General features: G+C 40.1%; 2 protein-coding genes across 5 annotated transcripts in view; both read right to left on the reverse strand.

The window, feature by feature from the left end:
* Nucleotides 1-26,577, reverse strand: part of LOC124268142 — a 56,924-nt gene that overhangs the window by 11,852 nt on the left and 18,495 nt on the right. The window lies entirely within an intron of this gene.
* Nucleotides 4,480-26,512, reverse strand: LOC124268141 (protein mono-ADP-ribosyltransferase PARP14-like). Of its 2 annotated transcripts, XM_046703157.1 has the most exons (15): nucleotides 26,422-26,512; nucleotides 21,089-21,243; nucleotides 18,230-18,285; nucleotides 17,588-17,821; nucleotides 17,104-17,319; nucleotides 14,574-14,625; nucleotides 14,322-14,432; nucleotides 13,930-13,995; nucleotides 13,035-13,214; nucleotides 12,343-12,525; nucleotides 8,316-8,419; nucleotides 7,506-7,665; nucleotides 6,882-7,021; nucleotides 6,544-6,718; nucleotides 4,480-5,537 (listed from the first exon to the last, which is right to left on the reverse strand). In XM_046703157.1, exons 2-15 carry the CDS (start codon nucleotides 21,228-21,230, stop codon nucleotides 5,233-5,235), a joined length of 2,124 nt encoding a protein of 707 aa, XP_046559113.1. In that variant the 5' UTR covers nucleotides 21,231-21,243; nucleotides 26,422-26,512; the 3' UTR covers nucleotides 4,480-5,232. The 2 variants fall into 2 exon arrangements, with proteins under 2 accessions (XP_046559113.1, XP_046559114.1); XM_046703158.1 differs by lacking the exon at nucleotides 26,422-26,512 and having other exon boundaries at nucleotides 18,157-18,285; nucleotides 21,089-21,127.

The following is a 26,577-nucleotide window of genomic DNA, read 5'->3' on the forward strand; positions in this document are numbered from 1 at the left end:
AAATGCATTGATTTATGGCCCGAGTTCGGTCTCTGTCACATTATGTAATTACACAGACAGGCAGGTGTGATACTTGAACACATGACATGTTATGATGTCTGTTGATTGCAAAATGTTCTACACAAAAAATGAGCATGTATTTACAAAACCCAACATCTCTCTATATATATACACACAATTAGCCGTGAAGGCATCTGCAACTGAACCAGCCGTTACACTTGAGTGCACACCCACCCGCTCTGACTGGGTTCGGTATCCCGGCTGCTTCGTTTCTTGGGAAGTAAACCGAAGTACACAATTTTGCACTTTCGATTTGCGATTGTACGCTTATAATTTTGTTTATATATTTTTTCGTAACCAGCAATGTATATTATATGTCATGAATAAGTGATAATTGTGTTTTAATTATGTTTGATTTTTTGGTTGCATGTGACCTTTAATGTATGAATGAAAGAATGAATGTAACACCTGACGGAAGGGGTGTAAATCCACGGTGGTAACAGTATTGCAAATCCCAATGATCCGTAGTATAGTGATCTAAAGCCTGTTTGTATATTGTATTGTTCTCCATAGTGATAGCTTTTTATGATAACAAGCTGGTTTTAAGTCAGAATCTATAATACTCAAGAAGTTGTACTGTACATTGACGACAGCTTTTTGTGACTAAATTTACACATTATTGTGACGTTAAATAATAACTCACTCACTGTTGACGCCTTTCTGTGTTAAGTAATGGAAATGGTATCACTATCATATGATTATAAGCCAGTGCGTCTTAAGACGTCTGCTTGAAAAAGGCCAATGCCCATTTCGTGGGCCTTAATGCCGCAGCCAGTAGTTAGGGTAACATGAAAAGCTGACCACGGACTACAGGCTGAATGTGAACTGTCGACACATAACAGTAAAGAAACAGGCATTTGAAACATTCACAAATGATATAGTGGTTTTGGTTTGTTTTACTTTTTCACGGCGTACTATTTGCAATGGTGTCAGTGTATTTAACAATAAGCCGTTTTTGCGCGTGTTATGTAGTTGGAAACCAAGAAGCAACCGCAGCCTTCATTATTTTCACTTTCATTATTTTCTGCCTGACTGCAAGCTCGCTGCATAAAATCTGGGGTATTTTTTTATTCACCAGGCTAAATCGTAATGAAAGGATCGCCACAATAGTCTCAGTTTGAAGTGTAATAGTATTTCCTAAAATGATCTTGTTCTTTCCGCCTATCACATGAAAAGTGTTTTTGTACCAGACATAATGCACGCCTAAAATTACTCATATAGCGTGTCTCTACTGATCGTTTATGCTACATTGTTGGTGTGACACATTCACGATTTGATAAGGCAATGTCAACCTGACATGACTTTGATGTCACATGACTATAATGCCAATATCGCTATTGTTCAGCAGTTAACAAAAGCGACACAAAATAATCATGATAGATATCTGCCAGACTGCACGCTGTCAACCACTCGGTATGAATCACAAACATTGATCACACAGCTTCTCAAGGAAAGTCGAGGTCACCCTGCCCCATAGGTGTGACACGCACGAAACTCAATCAATGGCCAATCAGTTGTGTTCAACTCACAAAGGGGACTGCGCAGGAGGACATGTTACTAACAGGTACGTTACATATACTGTGAATAACTTAAAATTGGATACAATGAAAGTTATTTCAAAAGTTCTAAAATTAACCCTAAATAAACACGTAGCAGAGCACTTTGCATAAAATTTGATACCACGTATAACACGTGGCAAGTGCGCTTAGTGAAACCCTGGATAACCTTCTGTTCAAAACAACTAACAATTGATCATTTGACACATCGAAGTCACAGGCGGCGTCCGATGCGGTTCCTGCTTTGACTTGTGTCGTGTATGTGGTTGTTGATTTTCTTCGGAAGGGCAGTTACCTTGCCTTTGCGCGTGTTTCTGATACCAGAGATATAATGTGTGCAAGTTTAGGCCAGGAACTCTGTAACCTCGTGTCCTGCCAATATATATCACAGCTAAATTACATGTACTTGTTGAAAGAGCTTGGTACATATGACACATCAATTAATGCCACATATAGGTGAAGTTTGTTAACTGAGGAAGATATAGGGAAGGAAAACCAAGTTCTGACTATAAAACCAGAAGATATGTACATTCCTTTGGAATCCAAAGCGAGTGAGCTCTTCAAGCAAGTGGTGCAAGTGAGCCCTCAAGCAAGAGCTCACATGCTTGATAACGGTGTTAGTACCTACACCGAAACGTCGCACTCATTGCAATAAAGAAGTTGACTCTCCATAGAACTTGGGTTTCCATCACCTATACAACTTCTAAATTGCCTCTCAAAGAAGTCATGAGGAAGATATAGCCTAAACTATTCAACAGTGTTATCAATGTTTAACTTGACTCAAAATCCAGAAGACATGCACATTTCTCTTGAATACAAAGCCACATAAAAATCCAATTGGTAGTGTAAATTCATGACTGAAATTGTTAGTGGCTGTATACTTAAATGGTGTTAAAGTACTGTCAAATTATTGTCCTCCTGATATTCAAAGTATATTTCCTCTTACCACTATTGTAATCGTAGGATATGTGAGCTTTTAATTTATGGCACCGCATCTCTGACTTAAAGATTAATCATAATCCTTAATACTATCGGTGAGGACTGTCTTTATATTCACAGACAGTCCAAGCGGATTGGATTTTTGGAAGACAGAATCGGTCCGAACTCAATTCTGGACAATTATTGATCAAAACTGAAAGCAAATGGCATCTGAAGTTTACTGAGAAAACAATACGTGAAACTCTGGACTTCCTCTTTGATAACATGTATGTACATATTAGGGTTAAACAATTGACAAGTAGTTGCCAGCCTAATGGGCACCAACGGTTTTTTGTAGTATTGTCGTTTCTCGGCATTTCTTACCCAGCAATTTAAATTGTCAAAGTAATTTTCCCTATAATGTCACATTACACAGAGCAGTATTGGTGTGATATGATCGTTGATAAAATATAGGTTAGGTTACACTACCATCAGCGTTCGACAGTGGGTATTTTTTAAGCCGCTTTTAGCAATGCTCCAGCAATATCACGACGGGGGGACGCCAGAAATGACGACAAATAACGTTAACATTGACCTGATCATGGTCATTGCCAACATAAGTGTTTCAGTGTTCATGTAATCAAACTGTTCTCATTGCAAATGGCGCTTTGGGATCGAAAGGCGAAATGCGATGGCCATAGGTCCTATGCAAAAGTATTTGAATTATAATTAATTCATGAAACTAATAACTAGTTGACAGCGTCCAAGTGTGAAAAAAAACCTTACACCCATTTCATACTAAATGGGTATATCATCCGGTTTATAGTTTCTACAATAAGCGTCATTATTCAATAACACAAAATCCTCCCAAACGCTTACATATTGCAGTATTATGGATCGGTTATCTTAGAATCGGTGTTAGGACTGAATCATATTTTGCCACTTCATGATACATAAACACTCACTGTAATTATCATATTGTTTACATATATTTCTAAGGATACAAACATTTTGATGACCCCACCCAAGCCTCTGAGCCACCCGATGATTTAAGAGAGGATGAGGTGGATACAGAAATATGTATAACACACATTTAACCCTTTCATGTTTACATTTCTCAACTTCTAAGGTATAATTGAACATATTCTTTTAAGCACGTTTTCAAGGAGGGGCGCACGGCTCTTGCTCAGAAGAAGTTAGATCAAATTGCATCATTCAAGGCTTCAGTATTTTTGAAAAGGTTTATTGCTGATATGTTGAGGAAATCTCCAGAAATGACGCACTTGTGACAAGAATGATGACCAATGCACTTTCTCATTTTGATTTACACCACAAGTTCCCTGTTTTGTTCTATTTGGAACCATTTTCAGATGAACACCTGACTAGCCATGTGTTTATGACAGGTGTCGCCGGTGGGGCAAGTAGACTCATCTTTATAGTATAATCACTATTTGATAGTGATTCATCTTGTACATTCGACTATGCTCCTGGCCGAATTCTTTGGCATGAGGAAAGGGTTTTGCCATTTTAATTTGCATCGACACCCTACTTTAAGTAACTATGCAATAACTTATTTTGCATACTGATGTTGATGAACATAATACTGTCACAGTAAGTGATTCAATTTCGTGTAATTGAAGTTAATACTTTTAGATAATCGGGAGTTGTCTCCATTTGTAACAACGCGCCAAGACATGGCGAATGTAAACTTGGTTCTGGAAGATTGAACCTTTACAATTATGGACGCTCACGTCATCTTTTGACTAAGTACCAAATACAACAACTACCAACTAAGTAAATGAGCTACATAACCTGTTCAAGCCTCATGGTCGCCGGGCTTATTGTGGTACCAACTGGCACACAAGCATGCGTTTGTCTTGTTTTAAAACCAAGAACTGAACAATTTATAAAATATCGAGAATATTCAAACATAATAGACCAAATGTGGCGTGTTGCAAACTATTGTTCACCAAAACACATTTACTTTGTATTCTGTTACTCTTATGACACCGATCATAGTTGCAAACAGGACAGGACAGAAAGCACCAAGTAACTAAACAATATATATATTCATGACAAAGATAAGAAGGGGTATTGTGGCACATTTAGATTAGAAAATGATAATATTGGCAGAGGTCAGCTGCCGTACGCAAAGTGCAGGCCAGGCAGTATTCCGCGCATATAGACTGCTTCAATGTCGTCCTGTCCTCGATTTGACAAATACCATCACCTTTTATAAAATTATAGAAATGGAACTAGACAACTAATAGCATAAAGCGAATGTCAAAAATACATCTACCAAAACCGTAGTGTCAGACAATGACATTTAGAAAAAACCAAAATATTCGTTCTAATGCAATATCGGATCACAAGTTTCCCTTCTATCATGTTGTCGATATAAGGCTTTCGTTAAAATGCAACTTAACAACTAACAACACAGTGGTAATGCCTAAAATACGTAATGCGTTGTAATAGACAATTGCAAACAATGTTTGAAATGGCTGAATGTCCAACACAATAACCCATAAACCCCCTGTTCACACAAGCGTTGTTCAATATTGTTCAGCAGTTATGATCATGTATAAGTAGGTGATATTAACGTAAAATATATTTTAAAGTGACACAAGCAGGTCCTCAAGTCTATGATTGACAGGTGTCCCAGGAAACATTCCCTTCTGACGCTGTCCCGAGTTCTGATCTATGATGTTTGAGGCATTGACAGCTGGAAAGAGATCAGGTACTCTGGGTAGGAATGTGTGTCCCGATAGATGCAGAACAGCGATGGTCGTGAAGTGTCATTTGTGGTTGAGGTATACCTGACAGAGCCAGTACGGTAAACGCGGGGAGCATCCCTCATAGTAGCATCCCCCTTGGTGTATCTGCCAGTCAGGACCCGAGCCCTGTAGACATATTTGTTTCCAGAGGTGTCTTGTGGAGAGTACTTGTCCATAGAAGAGATGCTTGCAACCACGGCGAAGTACACACCTTGTCCGAACAGGGTAGCTGAAATCGGAAAATTGAAAAATGAATGGTATCGTAAAGTTATTAAGGGAGCTTGGTTTAACACTGCTGTTACACTAGTTAAGCTCATGTTGGAGGAAATGGAGAGATGATAGTCTTACGGTTATAAATGGTAATGCCAGGTAATTAGTCTTGATTATCCAAGGCAAACTTGGTGATGAAACATTTATGAATGGATTGCTGAAAACATATTTCACACGCGTTCGCGAAATGAGAGTGCATGACCTGCCCTAACGTTAGCACCTGCCACTTTGGATGAAAAGTAAATGCTTGTTGTCGGGTTCCGAACAGCAATACCCCTTCAAAACCCATATACTGCTTTAAACCAACCATCTTGGTAAAGCACACGTGAACGAGTATGCCCTTTCAAACCTGAAAACCTAATCAGGGTTTGTAGAAAAAGCATTATGTGTTCAATAGACGTGCACACAGAATGTTACCTATTTGACACTAGATTTCAACCTGGAAATCTGTATAACGTGAGATGAAACGTGAAAATGAAAATAGTTTCATAAACTTTCCCTAACCATCTTGATCAGTCGACACCGGATTTTTTCGGAAAATTCCACACCATTCCGGTCTCCCGGTCTTAATATAGTAACCTGCACATCACTCGGCTGAATGTTAACATAAACTGTGCAATACAAACAGAACATTGAGTACAATGTCTGCAAACACTACATCATAACTATACACTCATGTATATAATTAATAATTATCTTAATTAACAACTGAGCCCAATTCAAACCATATGTATCACTGTCAGATAACCATATGTATCACTGTCAGATAACCATATGTATCACTGTCAAATAACCATCATGCCATGAAAAGCGTATGAAAACAATTCTATTTAAATGAGCATGACTAAAATCTGGATCTTTAATTTGTTTAATAACAAATGTTTCGTTCAATGTGATAATGTTTTTTTCTTTCATGATGTTCATCACTGGTCTCATTTAAATGGTTAATACGATAGTCAACTGACCGTTCTTTCCGCTGTAAGACCTATTAAATCCATATTTGTTGATGTTGGGAACAGCTTCTACGTCAGTTCCATGCCACATGATGCGTTCATTGTCTTTGGAGGGATGCTCCTTCTGGACAGTCTGCATCTCGATCTGGTACTGTCTGTACAGGTGCGGAATCTGAATCCTCTCAATCTGAGGTGAGACATGAAGATACTCATAAGCCTCCTACTGCACCACGGGATCCAAATGCAAATATTTCGGATCATGAAACGATCATTTTTATATGCATTTTCAAAAGAATTGCTTTAATCAGGTCACTTTGATAAATTCTGTTTTGGGTGTCAACGTTGTTTACCTTAGAGATGGTGACACGTTTTCCCTTTCCACCCAATGCCGTCATGAAACTGTTCTTCACCCTCATGTATTCTATGCTTCCTTCAGCAACGTTGAAAACCCTCTGGTCAGACTCGACGCTTTCCCAGCAAATGGGATAAGCTAGATGGACATGCACAAATATTTACGTTAGAAAATTGTACAGGTTGGTTTGGGGTTTTTTTATGTTTATTTTTAAAGTGAAATTGAAGAAAAGAATACTTCATTCCCTCTTTTGACCAGTTTTCTCCACAATTGTTAGGCAAATGTGAAAAGACCAAGACATATTTGACTATTTTATTCTTTCAATAAACATTTGTATACAGCTTCTGCTACCTCTCTTCAGCAAGCAGCCATTATGTCAAGGTCGGTTGCTTCATAAAGGAACAGGCACATGCACCGAGAAGTAAAAATACATGACTGAAGCCTGTCTACATTGATGCATATTTAATGCCACTGGAAAACTCAAGCCAATACGTCACTTTATGCAATCTGTAAGAATAATAAAGTAGACTGCAATATAACAGTTCCAGGTACAAGCCGAACAGATATATAGCACAACAGGTATATAGCACAACAGATATATAGCAAAACAGATCGTACTTACCCACAAAACCAAAGTCAGCAACTGTTTGTAGCGTCTCATCCAAATGATGACACACTTTGGTGAGGCGGTGGCATGGTCCCTTCAGATGTACCTCTCCACTACCGTGTACTATGTTGACCACTACGCTCTCTTTCTCCGCGAACGCCACAAGATCTTCCGTCTGAGGTTGACAGGAACAGAGGAACAGAACAGTGTTGTTTCAAGGACGGGTAATAGTGTAGAAATGAAATGCAGAGTAGCTTAATTTACTGAGATATATTCCTTTTGTTCGAAATATATCCACCATATGTATGGTAGAGGTTAAACGACACCTAGGGTGATGGGTAGCCTTGTGTTTAAAGCGTTTGCCTGTCATCCCGATTCCCCACATGGGTACATGTGTAGCTCTTGTGTCCCCGTGATATTGCTGAAATATTGCTAATTGCGGCGTAAACATAATAAACTCACTCACTCACCCTTTACTCACTACACAACATCTATGCCAATGAATCATATCTGACATAAATGACTTTTGGAATTTTAGCTGCATTGCAGTACGTCTACATAAGTAAGAGAACGCCTCCGTGATGTAGTGGTTAGAGCGTCCGCCCGGAGAGCGGAAGGTCGCGGGTTCGATCCCCGACCGCGTCATACCAAAAGACGTTAAAATATGGTACTTGAAGTTGAAGGCTGAAGTTTGGTTAAATCGCCGACACGCTGATGACCCATGATATATAGAATACAAAATGATGCCCATGGCTTAGTTGACAATATATAGACAATGGTGATGGAAAATGACACAAATGACAGGGTTATCATTGTGGAACATACCTTTGTCATTACACTACAGCCAGGTGTTTCAAGCATACCATCCGCTGGCATCTCTGTTTTTGAGGTGTTCCTTATAAGTGCCCTCATACGAGACTTCAGCCTTCCTGTTAACCGGAAACGTAACTTGAGATATTCCACGGTTGGATATGATATGAGTTATCCCAGTTATCACGTATATAACTCACTGACATGCTTATAAGACATTGTTTGTTCTTTCTGTTAGTTCATTAACACCGCAATCAACAATATCCCAGTTATTTGAAGCGATCTGTACAGAATCGAGTCATCGATAATCGATATGCATCAATATACGCAAATGGGATACAATGACATTTATCTTACCTCAGACATAATTGTCGTTTTCTAAATGGCTGAGGGCTCTTCTATTATACTCTGCAAAAAAAGAAACGCACAGGTGAAAACTCAGGAATGTAAACACTTTATTTTGTTTCCAAATAAAACTTTAACTAATGATCGCACGAACGTAAAATTTCACATGGATGTTGTCAAGAGTCAGCTTTACAACATGCAGCTATCATTTGTCTCTGAAACCATTGCACCGGGCGTACAGATGGCGTGGAGGTCAGTACCTGTTGTGACCACCTCGAGCTTGCAACACAGCTTGGCACCTCCTGTCCATGGACATGATCAGTCTTTGAATCCGTGCTTGGGGGATCCTCCTCCATTCCTCCTGCAAGGCTTGAGACAGTTGTTGCAACGTTTGGGGTTGAGGCTGACGACGTCGAACGCGTTTCCCAAGCTGGTCCCACAAATGCTCTATTGGGTTCAAATCGGGGGATTTTGAAGGCCAGGGAAGAACTGTGATGTTCTGATTCGTCAGGTAGTCCATCGTGATGCGAGCCACGTGCGGTCTGGCGTTGTCCTGTTGGAAAACGTGACGTTGAGGGTTGATGACAGGTAAAGATGACGTTGCAGAATTTCATCCCTGTAACGAATTGCAGTCAGGTTACCACGGACGTGCACCAAGTCACTTCTCCGTTGTAAGAAATGGCCCCCCATACCATCACACTTCCCCCTCCAAATCTGTCCGCTTCAACTACACAATTACGGGCGTAACGTTCGTTTCTCCGTCTATAGACCCTCGTCCTACCATCGTGTCTTTGAAGTTGGAAACGAGATTCGTCGCTGAACCAAATTCGCTGCCAATGTCTCCAATTCCATCTCTGGACGTTCCTGCACCATCGAACACGTGCCAGGCGATGATAAGGTCGTAGTGTGCATCCTACGTGAGGTCGTCGAGGGCGTATCCCGTGCTGTCTGAGGCGATTTCTGATGGTCTGGGCGGAGACGCGGCGAAGGCCTGGGACGTTCTCTGCTGTTTGTGTTGCTGGGACGGCCCGGTTACGTAAATGGAACACCCGGATGTAGCGGTCCTGTGCAGCATTGGTTACCCGTGGTCTACCACTCCGAGGTCGGTCGCGGGTCGAGCCCAGTTGATTGTAGCGCCTCCATAAACGGGAAATTGTTGTGTGATGCACGTTGAAGTGTCTTGCAACTGATGACTGAGATTCGCCAGCCTCAAGACGTCCGATGGCGATGTTCCGGTCAGCTTCGCTAAGTCGTGGCATGTTGAATTCGTCAGTAAACTGGCGTTGAAAGTGAATTGAACACGTTAAACTGCCTTCCTCATATACCCTACACACTGGTGCATAGGTGAAGCAACTTTCACGTGCATATCGTTCGAAGTGTCATTTACACGTGAAAATTTCATGATATTTTCAAAAACCATCATCAAACAACAATATTTCATGAAATGGTGTGTTTGAGCGATACTCTTAATGGATATGAACAAGTATACATTATGTTTGGTTAAAGTAACCGGGTTTTGTTTGCATAGAAATAAAATAAAGTTAATTTTAAATTTCATTATCACCTGTGCGTTTCTTTTTTTTTGCAGAGTATATTTTCAATATAACCCACTTACAAGCAAGTAGTAACATTTCCTATGTTACCCGCTGATACTTCGTGTTCGCAATTCTTTATCTCGAATAATTGAGTCACGTATCATGTACGGAAATTACCGATATCTTGCGAATGCAAATCGCTTGAAGGGAGATAACTCCAAATATGTTTTTCTTGTCTGTCGTTGTCGGTAATGGCTAATTGCCTAACTCTGTTACTCCTTATTACGAGGGGCGGTGGGGTAGCCTAATGGTTAAAGCGTTGGCTCATCACACCGAAGACCCGGGTTCGAATCCCCACATATGCACAATGTGTGAAGCCCATTTCTGGTGTCCCCCCGCCGTGATGTTGCTGGAATATTGCTAAAAGCGGCGTAAAAGAAAACTCAGTCAGTCAGTCAGTCCTTATTATGATCCAATACCCGTGCTTCAAACAGTTCAAAAATAAATTGAGTTGTAACACTGCTGAAAACGGCGTCAAACCAACACATGCTCGTGATATAGTCAGATTGTGCAAACTGTTTGACCGAAACTAAAGACATTTGAGAGAGGACAAGGAATTGTTGAAAGCTAAGCAGCAAAAACAAACGTCAGTTGGGAATTTTCCCAGAACGGATAACCACAATCTCATTTAATGTTTTGATTGTATATTTTTGATATCTCCAACTTCACCTGAGCAAAGACATTCCTTGAAAGAATTGAAGCTGGCCACACTGCACAAGCCGTTGACAATCACTTGCAGGTCAACGTTTGGACCATCTACAGGCTGCAGCAACGTTTCCGGGCCACCAACACCACAAATGATCGCCCCCCGTACTGGCAGACCAAGGGCGACCACAAGACGACAAGACCGCCATGTTGTGCAACAGCATGTACAGAATCCCTTCATGCAGGCATCCGAAACAGCACGCCAGACACACGGAAGACCAATCACCGACATCTTAACAGCGGGAACCTCCATTGCCGTAGGCCTTACCGTGGACCTATCCTCACCCCTCGTCATCGGCGTGAATGTCTACGGGTTGCCCCACAACACCAAAACTGGCGATACAGGCAATGGAGAACTGTTCTGTTCACAGATGAGAGTGGGTACTGCTTATCAACTGCAGATGGCAGAATAAGAATATGGCGACGAAGTGGCCAGCGTTACTCAGACCAATGTGTTATGGAAAGAGACTCATGGGGAGGTGCAAGCATCATGGTATGGGGTGGAATAGGCCTGAACCAGAGAGTGGGTCCTGTGGTGTTCAAGAACCTTGGTCCAGGGAGAGGAGGCGGCATCACAGCGGTGCGCTACATCGACCATGCTCTCAGACCACACGTCATACCACATTTCGCACGTCACCGGAACAACATTTTCCAGCATGATAACGCCCGGGCCCATACTGCCAGAGCTACACGAGACTTCCTACAGCAGAACGGTGTCAGCATTATGCAGTGGCCAGCCCTTAGTCCTGATTTAAACCCTGATTGAACATCTTTGGGATGAAATTCAGAGGAGATTGGTGGACTCCATGCATAGACGCTGTGCTGCAGTTATTGCTGCTCGTGGTGGTCACACTTGATACTGAAGTCAAGAGTCTGAATGGACTGCGCAAGTGGTTCGTTGACAGGGTTTTATATATTATATGTATGTATTATAAATTTAGAACTAGTTTTAGCCACGATATGGCTGAAATATTGCCGATGTGACTTTAAATATTAACTCACTCACTGAATGGACTGCAAACGTTCACGTAATGTCTTGGAATTGTGCTCAGTTATTCATTGATGTGTCAAGATATTGTACACAAAAAATGTTTTTGATCCGCTTATTATGTCTATTTCTGTAATGATTTGATTTCAGTGCCTATCTAAATTTGAATTCGTACTGACGTTTTTCTACTGCTGAGTATATAACTGGGAAGTGTCTGTGCCGTTTGAATATCAGAGACTAGAGCATTTCCATAAACAGACGAAACATTTGAGCTTCCGACTGCATCATAAACAAGTATATATCTATATATACAAGACTGATTATACCAGTGTAATTTTTGGCCACTCTTCTAATTCTGAAATTGCTTACATCACCTACCATTCATTAGGTCATAAATGTTTTTACATACCTGCCTCGGTGGAGAGGTCTGGTATAGCCCTGAACACTGCGTCCTTGTACGTGGCTAACTTGGACTGGTCGGGGCAGAAGACTCGGATCCTTTCCACAGCAGTTGTTTTTAAGGTCATAACTGCTCCCACCATTTCCCAGGCTGCCTTCTTGAGTCCTTCTTCAAGGGAACGCCGCTGCATATCTGTTTAATGTTGACTGAATGTGGATGCACACATGACATATAACAACCTAATCAGTGACTTGTGAGTATAGGTTTTATCACTTCCATTCCATTTTTCTGTTCAAACTGTACATATGATAAAAGCAAGGTCAAGAGCGTCCTTTTTGCCGTGAAGTATGGTAAAGGAAGGAAATGAAGGACTTCATTGTCGCGATGTACGCTAGAAGTAAGGATACCTTTAATGTCGTCATGTGTTGTCAAAGTAAGGATAGGATCGACTTCATTGTCCTGATGTAGGATATAAGTAAGGATAATAACGCCCTTATTGCAGCAATGTATGGTAATAGTAAGGACATGAGCGCCTTCTGATGCCTTGGTGTATGATATAAATCAAAATAAGATTACTCTTATTACCGCGACACCGTGATGAACAGATAAGACTGTTGTTATTTATTGCAGTGATGTGTGATGAAAGAAAGGATAAGAACGCTTTTATTGTCGTGTTGTATGATAAAAGGAATGATACTTACCAGGTGGTACAGCAGGGAAAGCAATGGTCGTGTATTCAACCATCGCATCCACGTATTTGACGCATTCCTTTACAGTTTTCTTCCAACTTCCAAAATGTTTAGGTGCAGTGTGTAGGATCTTTTCGCACTGTAAGCCTGGAGCCCCGGTGAGGACAACGCCATTCTCCTTCATGGCACTTTCTGAAAACATCATGACTTACTTAGGGGAATGTCTGTTCAGTAACAGATGTATGAGAGAATAAAGACACGGCCTGTTCAGTGTCTTTGTCATAATTGTAGAGAAAACTACGTTTATAACGAACACGCTTATGGCGCTTGTATGTCCCGGTCATGTGCTGTTTATACGTATTTTTAGTCGAGATATAAAGTTTAATTACTGACTTGACTTAAAGTACACTTGGTATCATCTGTTTTTTTTATGCTACTGTTGTATAAAAGTTTCTGCTTTTAGCAGAGATTCCTTATGATTGTGGAAATGCTTTTGTGCATGTTTGTATGTGTAAGAGAACTAAAAATGATAACGTTAGACATACATACAAATTAAATCTGGTTCAACCAGTGAACAACTAGACTTGAACCTTACGTTCCCGAACCGGTGAATAACTGACAAGACTTTGCATATGTTTATGATGGGTGCCACCGGTGGGCCAGGATATGTGAACACCTGGTATCATTACTATTTCATAGTGATTCATAAACACAGGATCTGTCATCGTATCTCATGGTGTCAATCACTGGATTGTCTGGTTCCGACTCGATTTGCTTACAAACCATATCGTACAGCTGTAATACTGATGAAACAAATATATACTCATGATATGGACAGAACCGTATCCTTGACTCTGCTTCTTATGGATGTGGAAAGGGTTTTGTTGTTTCTATCAAATGTACATACCTTCATGCTGACATTCTTCAACAAAACTGGTGCCACATTTTAGTCTCAAACTTGATGAAACGTCACCTCAACAGAACAGACATACATATATATATACACACACAACATATTCAACATATATATCAGGAACACTATTTATGGATGTGGTAGGAATGTCTATAGGAAAAAACGCTAAGTCAACATCTTTTGAAGGGGTGTATCTTGTTTGAACAGTTTTGATGTAGGAGTGGATCAAAACAAGAACCAGCTCACCATAAAGTCATATATCTGTAGTACATGCACCTCTTGTAAGAGTTTCGAAGACTGTGTCTTGGTCGTCATGTACAATTAGAGTCGGTTAGGGCATGATAAGAAATTTTAACATCATAATGAGTCGTGAATAATTGTCCTACCTGAATCAAATGACAGTTGTTTTGTTGTGGGGTGAACGATGACATCTGAACAATAGTCAGTTATCTCTCCTTCGAGAAGGTCGAGGCTCATTTCGCCAATCGTAATGATTTCTATGAAGACACAATTAGTAATTGGCAATTGCTTTGGATTGTCAAAAATAGAATATATACACAAGGAAATGAATTAGAATATACATGAAATATATATATGAAATTTTGTTTCTGAATTCTGTTCCAAATATTATGAATTACCTGAGCTATTATCTTCAGAAGCCTCGACTTTGTGTAGGTGTCGTGTGTAAGCCTGAAATGTTCAAGACATATCGTATGGATGGCAGTGATGATTTCAGTGACGAATGCAAATCAAAGATAAATATGATAAAAGGTTTAAAGGAAACGTTCCCATAGGCAACAAGTAGCACACCCACCACACGCATCACTATCGTTCGAGATGAAAAAAGGTATAAAGTATAAAAAATACCCCAAGTAAGAAACGTTTGTCAGCCGGGACGGGACCACCATTTGCACTGTGACAGGCGAGGCAGAGCCATCGCATTGAAAACAACACCCTGGGAGACGCTACAAATATCAACGGTGAACCATAGATTGACCAAACTGAGCTGGCGTCATGAGCTGGTTCTGGTCCTGTCATAGGTATAGAACCATCTTATTCGAGATATATTCTGTGAGGGTGAAAGGGGGACTGCGAGATCTTCAGAAACAACCGGCCATGGTAGTGTAGATTTACAAAGTCTGTTTCTCAACATGCAACAAATGGGAGCAACTTGACTGTTGCAACTTGACGTTAGGTCACAAACGGTATGACATGATCTCGAACGATGTTTTCCCATTCATATTGCAGTTGATATTGAAAAGATCTCTCGGGCTGTCAGTTGAAAGTTGGACTGTCAACAATGTTTATCTCTTTGAAGATCCCCGCACCAAGCTTGGAAACCATGGCGGTGGCCCGTGATTGGAATTTGGGAGTATTGAGAATCTGGTCTCAACACAGGAATTGTTTTCCGTAAATGAACCAATTGACTGCGATTATATTGCTGACGTGACGTCGTACGTGTACATAAAGAATATTATATACTATTCCAAAAAGAAACGCATTACCCGAAAATCTGTTGCGAAAATGTTGTATTTTCAAACATTGATAACTCGTCCACAAATATACTTTAAGAAATGAATTTCTTCATTAGTTTAGAAGAAGGTATTGTCGATACAACTTAGTGGATAATTTCACATAACGGAGACGTTGAGCGCGATGGTGACCACGTAGCATGGTCCCGACGTCGGGTCTCCTGGCTCTCAGCCCAATCTCTCTCTCAACCCGTTCCATACAATTTGACCGGATATCCTCCGAAGTCCAGGCACCCTGGCTGCTGTGCTCTCACACGTGGCAGTACGATCACGCAAATGTAGTACTAGAGGCCCAGATAAGATGCGTATCCGGGTAAAATACTCATAGAAAATTTCAAACTACGCATTGAAAAATAATTGTTGCGTACCAATTACGCATTTAAAATGTTAGATACGCAAAAAGTTTAAAACAAATGCGTACAAAATATATTTATAAAAACTCGCTTGCGTAATGAAAAAGACATCGATTGCTATCAAGTTGTACTGTTAGTATAGGACAAGTGTTGAACTGTCAGTATAGGATGAGTGATTTTTTTATGAAATCATTTCCATAATATTTAAGTAGGTTTTGATTAGGTATGACATAAGGCAGAACATACCTGCTTAATAAACTTACTCAATGACATAATACTTAGGTGAGTAAAATGACTGAAATGCGCACATATTTGAAAGCAGTGGGTAACGGAAAATGAAATACCCACTCAACATTAACAATACCCACTCCAAAAATTTACAGTGGGTACAGTACCCACATGAGCTAAATCTTATCTGGAGCTCTGGACTGTACCGATATTGGGCTGCAGTGGTGACTCGAAAGTTCTGCCTGTACGGAGACATTTGTTATACCTGTTTGGTTGTAACGAGCTGCAAGCCGTGATATCATGCTCAGACTAACATTCAGACGCCTTGCAACAGAATTGGTAATCTCCAGCGTGCATTCTTTCAATGGCGATGTTCCGTGTCGCAGCGTCAAGACGAGACGTAGTGATTTGACCTTGAAACTCCTTCAAAACGGATGCCGATTTCCGAAAGTAATCTGGATTTATATATCCAGACAGTGCATGCTCTTTGCTGCACAATTTCAACTGGAAGGTGATTTCTGTTGCGTTGTAGCGATGCCTTTTTAATTCTTGTAAGAAATCAACATTTACAGGTAAAGCCCGACTCTTCACTTGTACATTTGTGTAAAATCATGTTATCAACACTTTTGTTACATATTTTGATGATTGTTTGAACACAATAGGTAATTAATAGATTTTTTAAATACAAAACGCCTATGCATTTCTTTTTTGGGATAGTATATTATGTTTTGATAAAAACATGTTTCGATGCATGGCGTAACCGTTCTTTATGGTAGAACGAAAGTTTTTTTATGAGTATTTGCCAGCTGAACAATCATTGCGTGCTTGTCACATATACAAAATGCGCGTATTAGCATCATGGTTTAAATATACATCAACATTGTGCATCATGGATAACATGCAAAGGTAAGGTTCAGGAGGTATCATCTAAATGTATTGAGCGATGCATGATGTAAGTTGATGTGTTTTGGCACAACCGCGTTTTGCAACACATACTTTTAAACGTGCAGTAACTGAAGTCAAAGTTACGTCAACGTTAGATGTCAAGTACCTACCTCTTTAAAGTCAAGGTCTTCTGGAAGACCGACGACGTGCACGTCCACAAGGGAAAGAGGAACATTGTCCAACTCCCGCACAGTGTCAATAATGGCCGCTGCTGTAACGTACTTTGGATAGCCAAGATTGCCAGATCCGAGAGCAGGAAAGGCAATGGATTTGTATCCCTGATTCGAAGCTTTGCTGATGCACTCAGTGACTACTTGTCGTAACACCTTACAAAATAAAAACAACGGATACCATAGGCGGATCCAGGGATTTTCTAAGAGGAAGTGGGGGTTGGGGGTGTCCGCCAATGGATACTGTCATCAACGTAAATATCTCACTTTAACTGTATTATTGAACGTTATTGTACATATCCTTGACTATCTTGTTTCCGGAAAGAATTTATTGCAACAATATTTATCAGGATATATTTATGTTGATTGAAGTGAAATGTAAAGGATAAACAAGAAAAATCAACCTGCTTAAAATCAGCCTTACCTCGTCTGATCTAAACATCTTGCTCTTCCAACGGGGCAGGCAACAGTGATATATTGCTTTACACTTCAGCCTTCCGCCAGATGTCTCAACTATCTCAGCAACACCTAATCCTGCTGGGCATTTATTCCTACACTCTTCTCCTATCTCTTTCCCTGCAGCCTTAAAAATACATCTGGAAAGTAGTCCAGTCAGCATATCTACATTTGGTCCAATGGAACTAACGATGACGTCATCCTGCAAAAACACCGATGCCTTATGTCAAGTTCCAGCTTTTCTTAACAATGACGCCGATTAAACGAATGTAAATTTAAGTTAAAGAACAATGACCTGAGACTTAAAATATATGATCAAGGTCACGTAACGATGAAACAACCCTTACAGATTCAGCGTCATATTTCAGCATCAATTAGAAAGCTTAATCAGTTATCGGCAAACCCAAGAAAGATTTACACAAAGATTTGATCCTAACGCCAACGCAAACATTAAACATCATCTTAACGGTTTGAATCGGCCTTAAAATTTATGGTCAGCTGAGCATGATTTCATGTTCAGTAATGATATGAGCTTACGTCTGTCCTGTCAGTTTTAGTTAAAGCTAGTCTGTCCCTGTCGCGCCAGTCACTGTTTACTGAGTTGACTCACTGCGACCTCTGGTATCTGTTGCTTGAGAAAGGACAAGTTGAGTGGTGTTGAAATATCTGTAACAACAAAACAATGTGATCTGTTTCGGTAACCGCAGTACAAAGATCGATTTACTGCTTGTTGCACATATTTCGGTGTCTTTAATGTGAGGCATATATGAGATATATATACATAAGGGCTGTATGTTAATATTGTACCAGAAGATAACTTCATTACTAGAATGTTTAGACATAACATGGTTTCTCTTACTGTTTTTTTTTCTTTGTTTTATCTTTTTGCATGGCTTGTTTCAGGAAACCATAGAACATTGTCATAGAACATTGTCACATCTTTTATTCAGAATTTTATATCATGATAACTACACCTGTATTCATATACATAGATGTCCATTTGTTGAACTTATCTTTACTCAAACTGGTTATTCATATATATGGCAGAATCAAATGACTTGTTCTCCTAAATTTATCAAATGTACTTCATTACATGATAGGAAATGTATATTGTGTAATGTTAGTCCCAGCGATGAATCCCATGCTGTACTAAAATGTCCATATTTGAATGTACAAAGACAACACTATCTACAGCTGTATTACTACCAGCATCCAGACACTGATAACCTTTGTGCTGCACAATTGTAAACTGAGTGTTTTACGGAAACTGAGTATTTTTGGTAAAATCATGATGAATGATTATAGGACGACTATGTAGCTTTGTAAACAATTATTTATATATAATGTAAACTTGTCTCCATTGTGACATTGTATATTGATCTGCATAAGCTGTTGTTTAACAGCCTGAAAGCAATAAAAGTTCTGTTCTTCTGATCCTGAAAATTACCACGGAGAGAACAATCTGCATATGTGCCGTGAATGCAAACTTCTGATGTGGCACAGACTCACACATACACATCATAACTGACTTATCAAAGTAATATTTGCTAAAGTGAGTATTGATAAAGTAATCTAAAATTAGCTTGTGCGGAATAGAGACGAACAGAAACTATAACATACAAATAAAAGGTTTGTCGTGACGTTAAGGAAAACGCTGACTGTAAATGCTCTCTGTTTGGTTTACCGATATTAGGTATCTAGTGTTCACCATTTCATTCGGAAATAATCCACTGATAAATGCTGGAGAACAGCCAACCAGCTGTATGTTGACATTGTATATTGAATATCCGTTCCTGTGTACTGTATAACCTCAAACAGCGGTCACCAAGGTGCTGATAACACTGTTACCAGGTCGTCACCACCTGTGTACCTTTTTAAAAACTCTGAACTAAGTCTTTTTCCTCACGTATGTGACGAAGCACATGGTTAGATGCATTGCCTGAACTGAAGAAGCCTACAAGCAGTCCATGAACTGAAAGATGCGGTTTTCTTATAGTATATATACACTCACCACCGTACCACCAGAGAGTCTTTCAAACGGGTGCTCCTCCCGTGTATCGACAGTTCACATTCGGTATCCAGGCTAGCTATTCTCAAAACGTTCGTAGCCCTACGAACTTCTTAAGCCCATTCTTAACACATTGCCTACGATCAAAGTTGAGAATTCCTAGGGCTACGATCGTTTCGAGAATAAGGGCCCAGGCGCGTAGCAAGCCATATTTTTCGCGTAAGCCCGATAAGTTGGTAAGCTTTATAGTTAGATAGTATTGAGGGCTTGCCCAACCTGTTTAGCAACAACCATGTGTAAGCCCATGCTAATTTAAACGTTTACTTGATTTGAGTAAATTCTAACCAAACAAAGGTTATTCTGGGTGAAACTGTATGTTTATAATATACGGACAATTAAGTACTGGATTAAACTTTTGCGAATGAAAGAAAGTCGATACCCCTTCTAAAGTTGTGTTATGCTTAAAGTCTTAGATGAGAATGGTAAAGTCAGTTGGGCATCGTATGTGAGACAAGTGTTATTTAATTGCAGTTTTGCGTATGTGTGGATATACCAAGATGCTGGTGATAAGAACATGATTTTGGCCTGCTTTTAGAAGATGTCTAAGAGATATTTATTTCAAAACATGGTGTCACAGTTTAGAGAAGTCTCCTACTTTCTTAGTCCATTATGCTAATATAAAATCTCTTTTGCAACCTGAGTTGTATATAACTATATTCCAAGACTTAAATATGCCTCATACAGAAGCTGTATGTTAAAACTGTGACCTTCATTTGGTAGGAGATGAATACCATGTCTGTTTTATATGTAAGAAATATACACACTTAAGAAACAGTTTTCTTACCTCGTTACAGAAATATTATAATGATAGAATTATGTTCGAAATTGTATTTAACTCCTGTGATATCAACATACTAGGCTACGCTTAAAAGTCTTATATTTATGCAGATTATTCAAAATGAGATCGACAGCGATAAAGGATATGGGACCTAAATATACTTTATCTTTTAACTGCACTATGGACCACAAGTAACTACTTGATTGACATTGACAGTACTATCACGAAAAGCCTTGCTGTTTTGTTTACACTATTGTGTTCATGTGACTTTAACCCCATGCGTCTTACGAAGGCTGCTTGGAAAGGTCCAATCACTGTCTGTTTGGCCTCAGTGATGCAACAACTGGATAATATGGCACGACTCGTTAACCATGGACAGGATACCAGGGGCGTATCTACCATTATAAAAAAAACCGTTTTTTCTTACTGTTGATATATCTGGGAGTGGAAGCCTTATGATCTTATCCTGTTATTGTTATTATTATTAAGACATCCAGCATGCCAGGCGAATGTCATTTAAAAATGTATATTTTTCGAGCATTTTCTTGAACCAACACTTTTCCAAAACATAACAAGCACTTCAACCCAGACCTACCTTCCCATCTTCCACAGTCTCAACTCACCAGGTTCTGACAGTTTCACTTCTATGATGCATCCTTCCTGATCCTGCAGAGACTTCACCACACATTTCCCCTTGTCAGACTCAAGGAACATCCGGATCTGCGGCTTTTCCAGACGGTATGTTTCTTCATAGGAACTAGCCATTCTTGTGGGATGTCTGACAAAGGTTTAATCAGTGCATAACTAAACACTTATGTTCAACATCATATATGTTCTATGGATTTTTGGACGTGTCTACGGAGTTTTTTCACACTTTTTCACAAACACAAGGCGTATACGTGTTCATATTATTTATAAATGTTTTGTCAATATTAAACACGTACGGAAGCGTAGTAGGGCCACAGAGAAAAAAGTTTTTAGTGTCACTATCTCCTACGTAAAATAAAATAATAATACGTTGGACATACTATCTCCTACGTACGACTTAGTATCTCCTACGTATGACGTAGTGTCTCCAATGTAGGACTTAGTATCTCCTACGTAAGACTTAATATCTCCTACGCAGGACTTAGTATCTCCCACGTAAGACTTAGTATCTCCTACGTTCACCTGTCTTTGATTCTGGAATTATGTTCTGCTAATATTTACATTAATACGTGAGTAATGAGTGAATTTTTTTTACAATCTTTAAATTCTCAATAATTTCTGGTTGTACTGTAGATATGCAAGTCAGTGAATATTCATGACACTAACGCAGTGTTTCTATTCAGTGTTATTGTGTGTGTGAATTACGTTAGGGTGACGTGGACCTTGATCTAATTGCAGTTATGGAGTTTTGGGTATGGTTATATTTGATCTATCATACATGCATCCATTCACACACACGAACGCAAACACACACAGGTGGGGGTTGGGTGTGTTGGGTAGGATTCTGATATGAAACACGTCCTCCGCAAGTTATTGCTTGCCTTCAGATAGGGCTAGGTTAGATCGGATACAACGCTCGTTTGCGGTTTGTTTTTTCGTGATTGATTACAAGTTGACTTGACTGCGGTGGAAAAGTGTTGTGTGTGGCGTTCAAATACAACAATACGAAATTAAAAAAGGCAAAAGATTGCCATTATAGTTATTTGTATAAGTATAAGGGAATAAGTACGCATTGATTGCCACCGATATTCTAAGACAGGTCTGTGCACGCAGATTATGACTCACGATCTCTGAAATGTTCAGCGACCTCTGAAATGTCCAACGCATAATAGTAAAGTGTAACAAAGTGCCACATATAAGAGTGAACTAACTGCAACGTGTAATAGTAGAGCAAACTGAACGCAGGGCAGTAAAGTACAACAGTCGGTCCTACACATGACAGTAATGTGCAACAATTAGTTGAACACATGGTAGTAATGTGCAACAATTAGTTGAACACATGACACTGATAGTGAACGAAACAGTGGACTCTGATAGTAAATGAAACACATGATAGTAGACTCTAATGGTAAATCCCTGAAAAAGCATATCATGATATTGTTCAACAATATCATCACTTACGAGTACATTCCACAAGCTTTTAATGTTGGGCACATTCTGCCCCTGCATAAAGGCCACGGTAAAAGTAAAACTGACCCCTCCAACTACAGGGGAATAACAGTAACGTCGATTCTCAGTAAACTGTTTGAAAGATTGCTGCTTATCAGAATAGAAAAGTGGACAGCTGAAAGTATAACGTTTCCCCACAACGTCCAATTTGGTTTTAGAAAAGACTTCAGTGCTGAGACAGCAGCTCTCACACTTGTAGAAAGTATTGAATACCATAACGAAAAGGATTCACCTGTCAACCATGATAAGAGATGTTAAGTACTAAGTCCTAAACTGGAGATACTAAATCCCACGTAGGAGATACTAAGTCCTACGTAGGAGATAATGAGACTTTAAAAAAATTCACCGTGGCCCTACTACGCTTCCGTAAACACGTGATCTGACCTATGATGTGGGTTTTTTATGTTTCAAATCATGTCTTTGAATTTCTGATCCTTGATCCTAATGATTAAGATTATGCTGGAAAGGATTTCGTCACGTTATTTACGAGGACCTATGCATGGTATTACACTGAACCATGCTGAGTACTTTCTTTGTGAGTGGTCCAATGATTGTTATGTGTATATACATAGTCTAGTAATAGGTGACTTCCTGGTTGGATGACGAACTATCTAACAGAGTGGTAGGCGATTTATGTCCTTTGCTTTCAATTGAAATTCGCTCACAAATATAACCTGTTCTTCATGTTGTGTATGTGCACGGTGGCCTTGGTGGCAATATGCATGGTTACGTGACTAGGAATGATAAATCAAAGTGATAAAACTGTGCCCGTTAAGATCACTGCCACGGATATATACGTATTCATATGTGTACCGACATACCAATATACACACATATATCAATATACAAATACTTGAGAGAGTACAACCACCCTTTTTAACACCGTCTCGTCTCTATTATTTGTAACCATCCTCGTGTATACATTTCATAAGCTTCCATTTAAGGCTAAACCACCCTATGTACGGTGCATACAAAAACCTTTATTGTACAGGCAACCCACGTACACTGACTATGTAGCAGGGCTGTGACATTCACGCATCAACAACAAACGCTTTTTGTTCTTTGATGGGCGATGGTTTATTGGAGTTGTGTGGGCGTGCAAAAACACAATCCAGGTGACACAATCGAATAAAATCCAAGAAATCTCAACAAGATATATTATCCTTCTAGCGAATGGGAAATACATCAAGAAGCTGTGAAATGGTTTCCTTTCAAAGTCTGAGATGTTCAGGTGTGACTTCAGCCTCATTGAAATCCATGGTCTGTTGACCTTCACCCTGAGGTGTGTTTCGGCTCGGAGATCTTTGATGGACCCAACATTCAGCTCGCATAACAGGGCTTGTGGTGTGCTTACATTGGAAACGTGAACTTGAACCATAACCTTCTCATCATGATTGTGGGCGGTGGGGTAGCCTTATGGTCAAAGCGTTGGCTCGTCACGCTGAGGACCCGGGTTCGAATCCCCACATGGGTACAATGTGTGAAGCCCATTTCTGGTGTCCCCCGCAGTGATGTTGTTGGAATATTGCTAAAGGCGGCGTAAAACCAAACTCAGTCAGTCAGTCAGTCATCATGATGGAAATCGACAATGGTTCTGGTAATGAGATGAGATGAGGTGAGATGGCAGAGTTCTAAATGCCATATACCATGGTGTATGGATTCATAGTCGTCTCCCTGTTTTAACAGAACTGGGAATGGTTCAACTTCACTTGACATCCATACTGTAGGTGTCTTGTTGTATCGGAAACAAATAGGCTCTTGGGTATCTAGATGTCTAGTATGATGCTGTTCCTGGGAGGTTCTTGATTTTGGTTGATTCCACCTTTGAACCTGTGGTCCTGCGGGGGACAATGGCTAATGCTGCTCCTGAGATGGGTATTGTGGTTGCTACTATGATTCCGACCAAACAGGTGCAATAACTGCTGGCTATATAGGTATCGCCATGGTGTACTGTTGTCTGCGTGCGAAGTGTCCCGTTGCTTCTTCAAATCAGCAACCATAATAAACAGAAGACTGGCTATGACTTGAAAATCTGCAGTGCTAGAGTTCGGACTGGTGACAGAGTACTAGTAAAGGCACTTGCCTCTGACGGAAAACACAAGTTGGCAGATGGCCGGGAGGAAGGTCCGTTTGTTGTTCTCTCACATCCAAACCCGGATATCCCTGTGTTTCTTTTGCAGAGAGAAACGGGAGAAGAGAGGAAGAGGACCCTTCATCGTAATCACTGCTTGCCCATAGGATCAGTTCCCATTCCCGAGGCATCTGCTACACTAAAGCCAACGTCTGCGCCAAGATCCAGGAAACTGTTTATAGTCAAACTAGTCATTGAGTCAGAAGAGGAAGCTCTGTTATTAACAGCTCTGCAGTAACAGAATACAACACCAACCATGTACTGCACAACCAGCCAACGTAACCTTCATACATCAACCATATAAATTCTTACACAACAAGTAGGGGAATATCATTTTTAATTTACGATTGAAAAAAACGTGAGATATATCAACGTTGATATGATAATACTGAATGTTTTGAGAGCGCATCACAACTTTCGCTTCCTTATGACCAAAGTATTTTTTACAGTAATCGCCCTTGAAAGATGATTGATGCATGACGTGAAATTTGCATGTGTACGATTTTCATTCTGTAGTGTGTGATTCCACCGCGAAGAGTTAGACAGTCATTCAGACGACGAGGCATACTGCGTATGAGTCTCTCAATGACCAGCTGGGGGAGTCTGTTCCATTCCTCCTGTTCATTCAGCGTAGTCGGCGGCCTTTGAAGTTGACGCACACGTCTCCCTATCATGTCCCAGACGTGTTCGATGTGGGAAAGATCAGGGCTCATTGCTGGCCATTGCAAACGATAGATATTGTGTTGCTGGAGTTGATTGTTGACTATACCTTCGCGGTGAGCACGGACGTTATCATCCTGAAAGACGAAATAACGACCGAAATGCCTAGCAAATGGGACAACAAAGGATGTCAGTATATAATTCCAGTAGGGGCCGTTGAGCATGCAAGTGAGCTGCATGGAAGCCTCATGGAAGCGATTCCTAATCGTCTGACACGTAACTCGAATTAGTCTGATACAGATTTGCTGCAATTTGATTGGCCGTTGCAGCTCGATTTCCTAAAGCCGGGTTCCGAAAGAAACGATCCTGTACTCTTGTTGTTGACCGTGGAGGATCTGAACAGGGTCGAACCTCAACATTTTGGGAATGATGATATCTGTTCCAAAGACTGACTTAGAAACATGTAAGATATTAGCCACTTCACGCTGGGTAGGGCATTTTGGCAATATGCCAATTGCACGTAAACGTTCATCACGTTGCATACGTCGCATTGCAAATTGAAATTGAGAAAAAAACATAATGGCTAGAAACAAACACTAACAACTGTGTGATAAACAAAATTATTGGTCTGCGGTGATTTTTTCTTCCTTCTTGAACACGGTCAAAATCAAGAATGACGTCCAAGGCACGTGCATGGGGCTACTGCGTTGTGCACGTGCATCCCATGCGTTGTGTTTGGGGGTGGTGATCAAGAGAAATGGCGGTGCGTTCATAACATGTATGTCTTTGAAACGTTTGTTAACGCTTATACTTCCTGTTTAAATTGAACGTTCAGGTTCCCCTACTAATTTTGTTAGTATTGTACAACCAACCCACGTAACTTGCATACATCAATCATGTACTTTAAAACCCACGTAAGCTTCATACACCAACTATCTATTGAACAACCAACCCATGCTAGCTGCATATATCATCCACATTAACATTCTGTTTCTGAATCCAACTTACCATCCAGTGATTTTAGACAGTAGATGATATCCAGCAACTCCAATATGTATTCAAATCTTTACACACTACAGATCCAATTACATGAAGGGAGCACTGCATACACCTGCCATAGCCATACTGGTAGCGAGGTAACATGCCTTATCATTTCCTTGTTTG

Source organism: Haliotis rubra, unplaced genomic scaffold (genome assembly GCF_003918875.1).
Source record: "Haliotis rubra isolate DU_JTF1 unplaced genomic scaffold, ASM391887v1 Scf1364, whole genome shotgun sequence".
NCBI lineage: Eukaryota > Metazoa > Mollusca > Gastropoda > Lepetellida > Haliotidae > Haliotis > Haliotis rubra.

Coding starts and splice junctions, on each gene's coding strand:
- LOC124268141 (XM_046703157.1), bottom strand. CDS start 21,230: ATGGCTAGTTCCTATGAAGAAACATACCGTCTGGAAAAGCCGCAGATC. Junction 17,320..17,587: donor AGATGTTTAGATCAGACGAG/GTAAGGCTGATT, acceptor TTATTTTGTAAG/GTGTTACGACAAGTAGTCAC. Junction 7,666..8,315: donor GCTGTAGTGTAATGACAAAG/GTATGTTCCACA, acceptor TGTCAACCTCAG/ACGGAAGATCTTGTGGCGTT.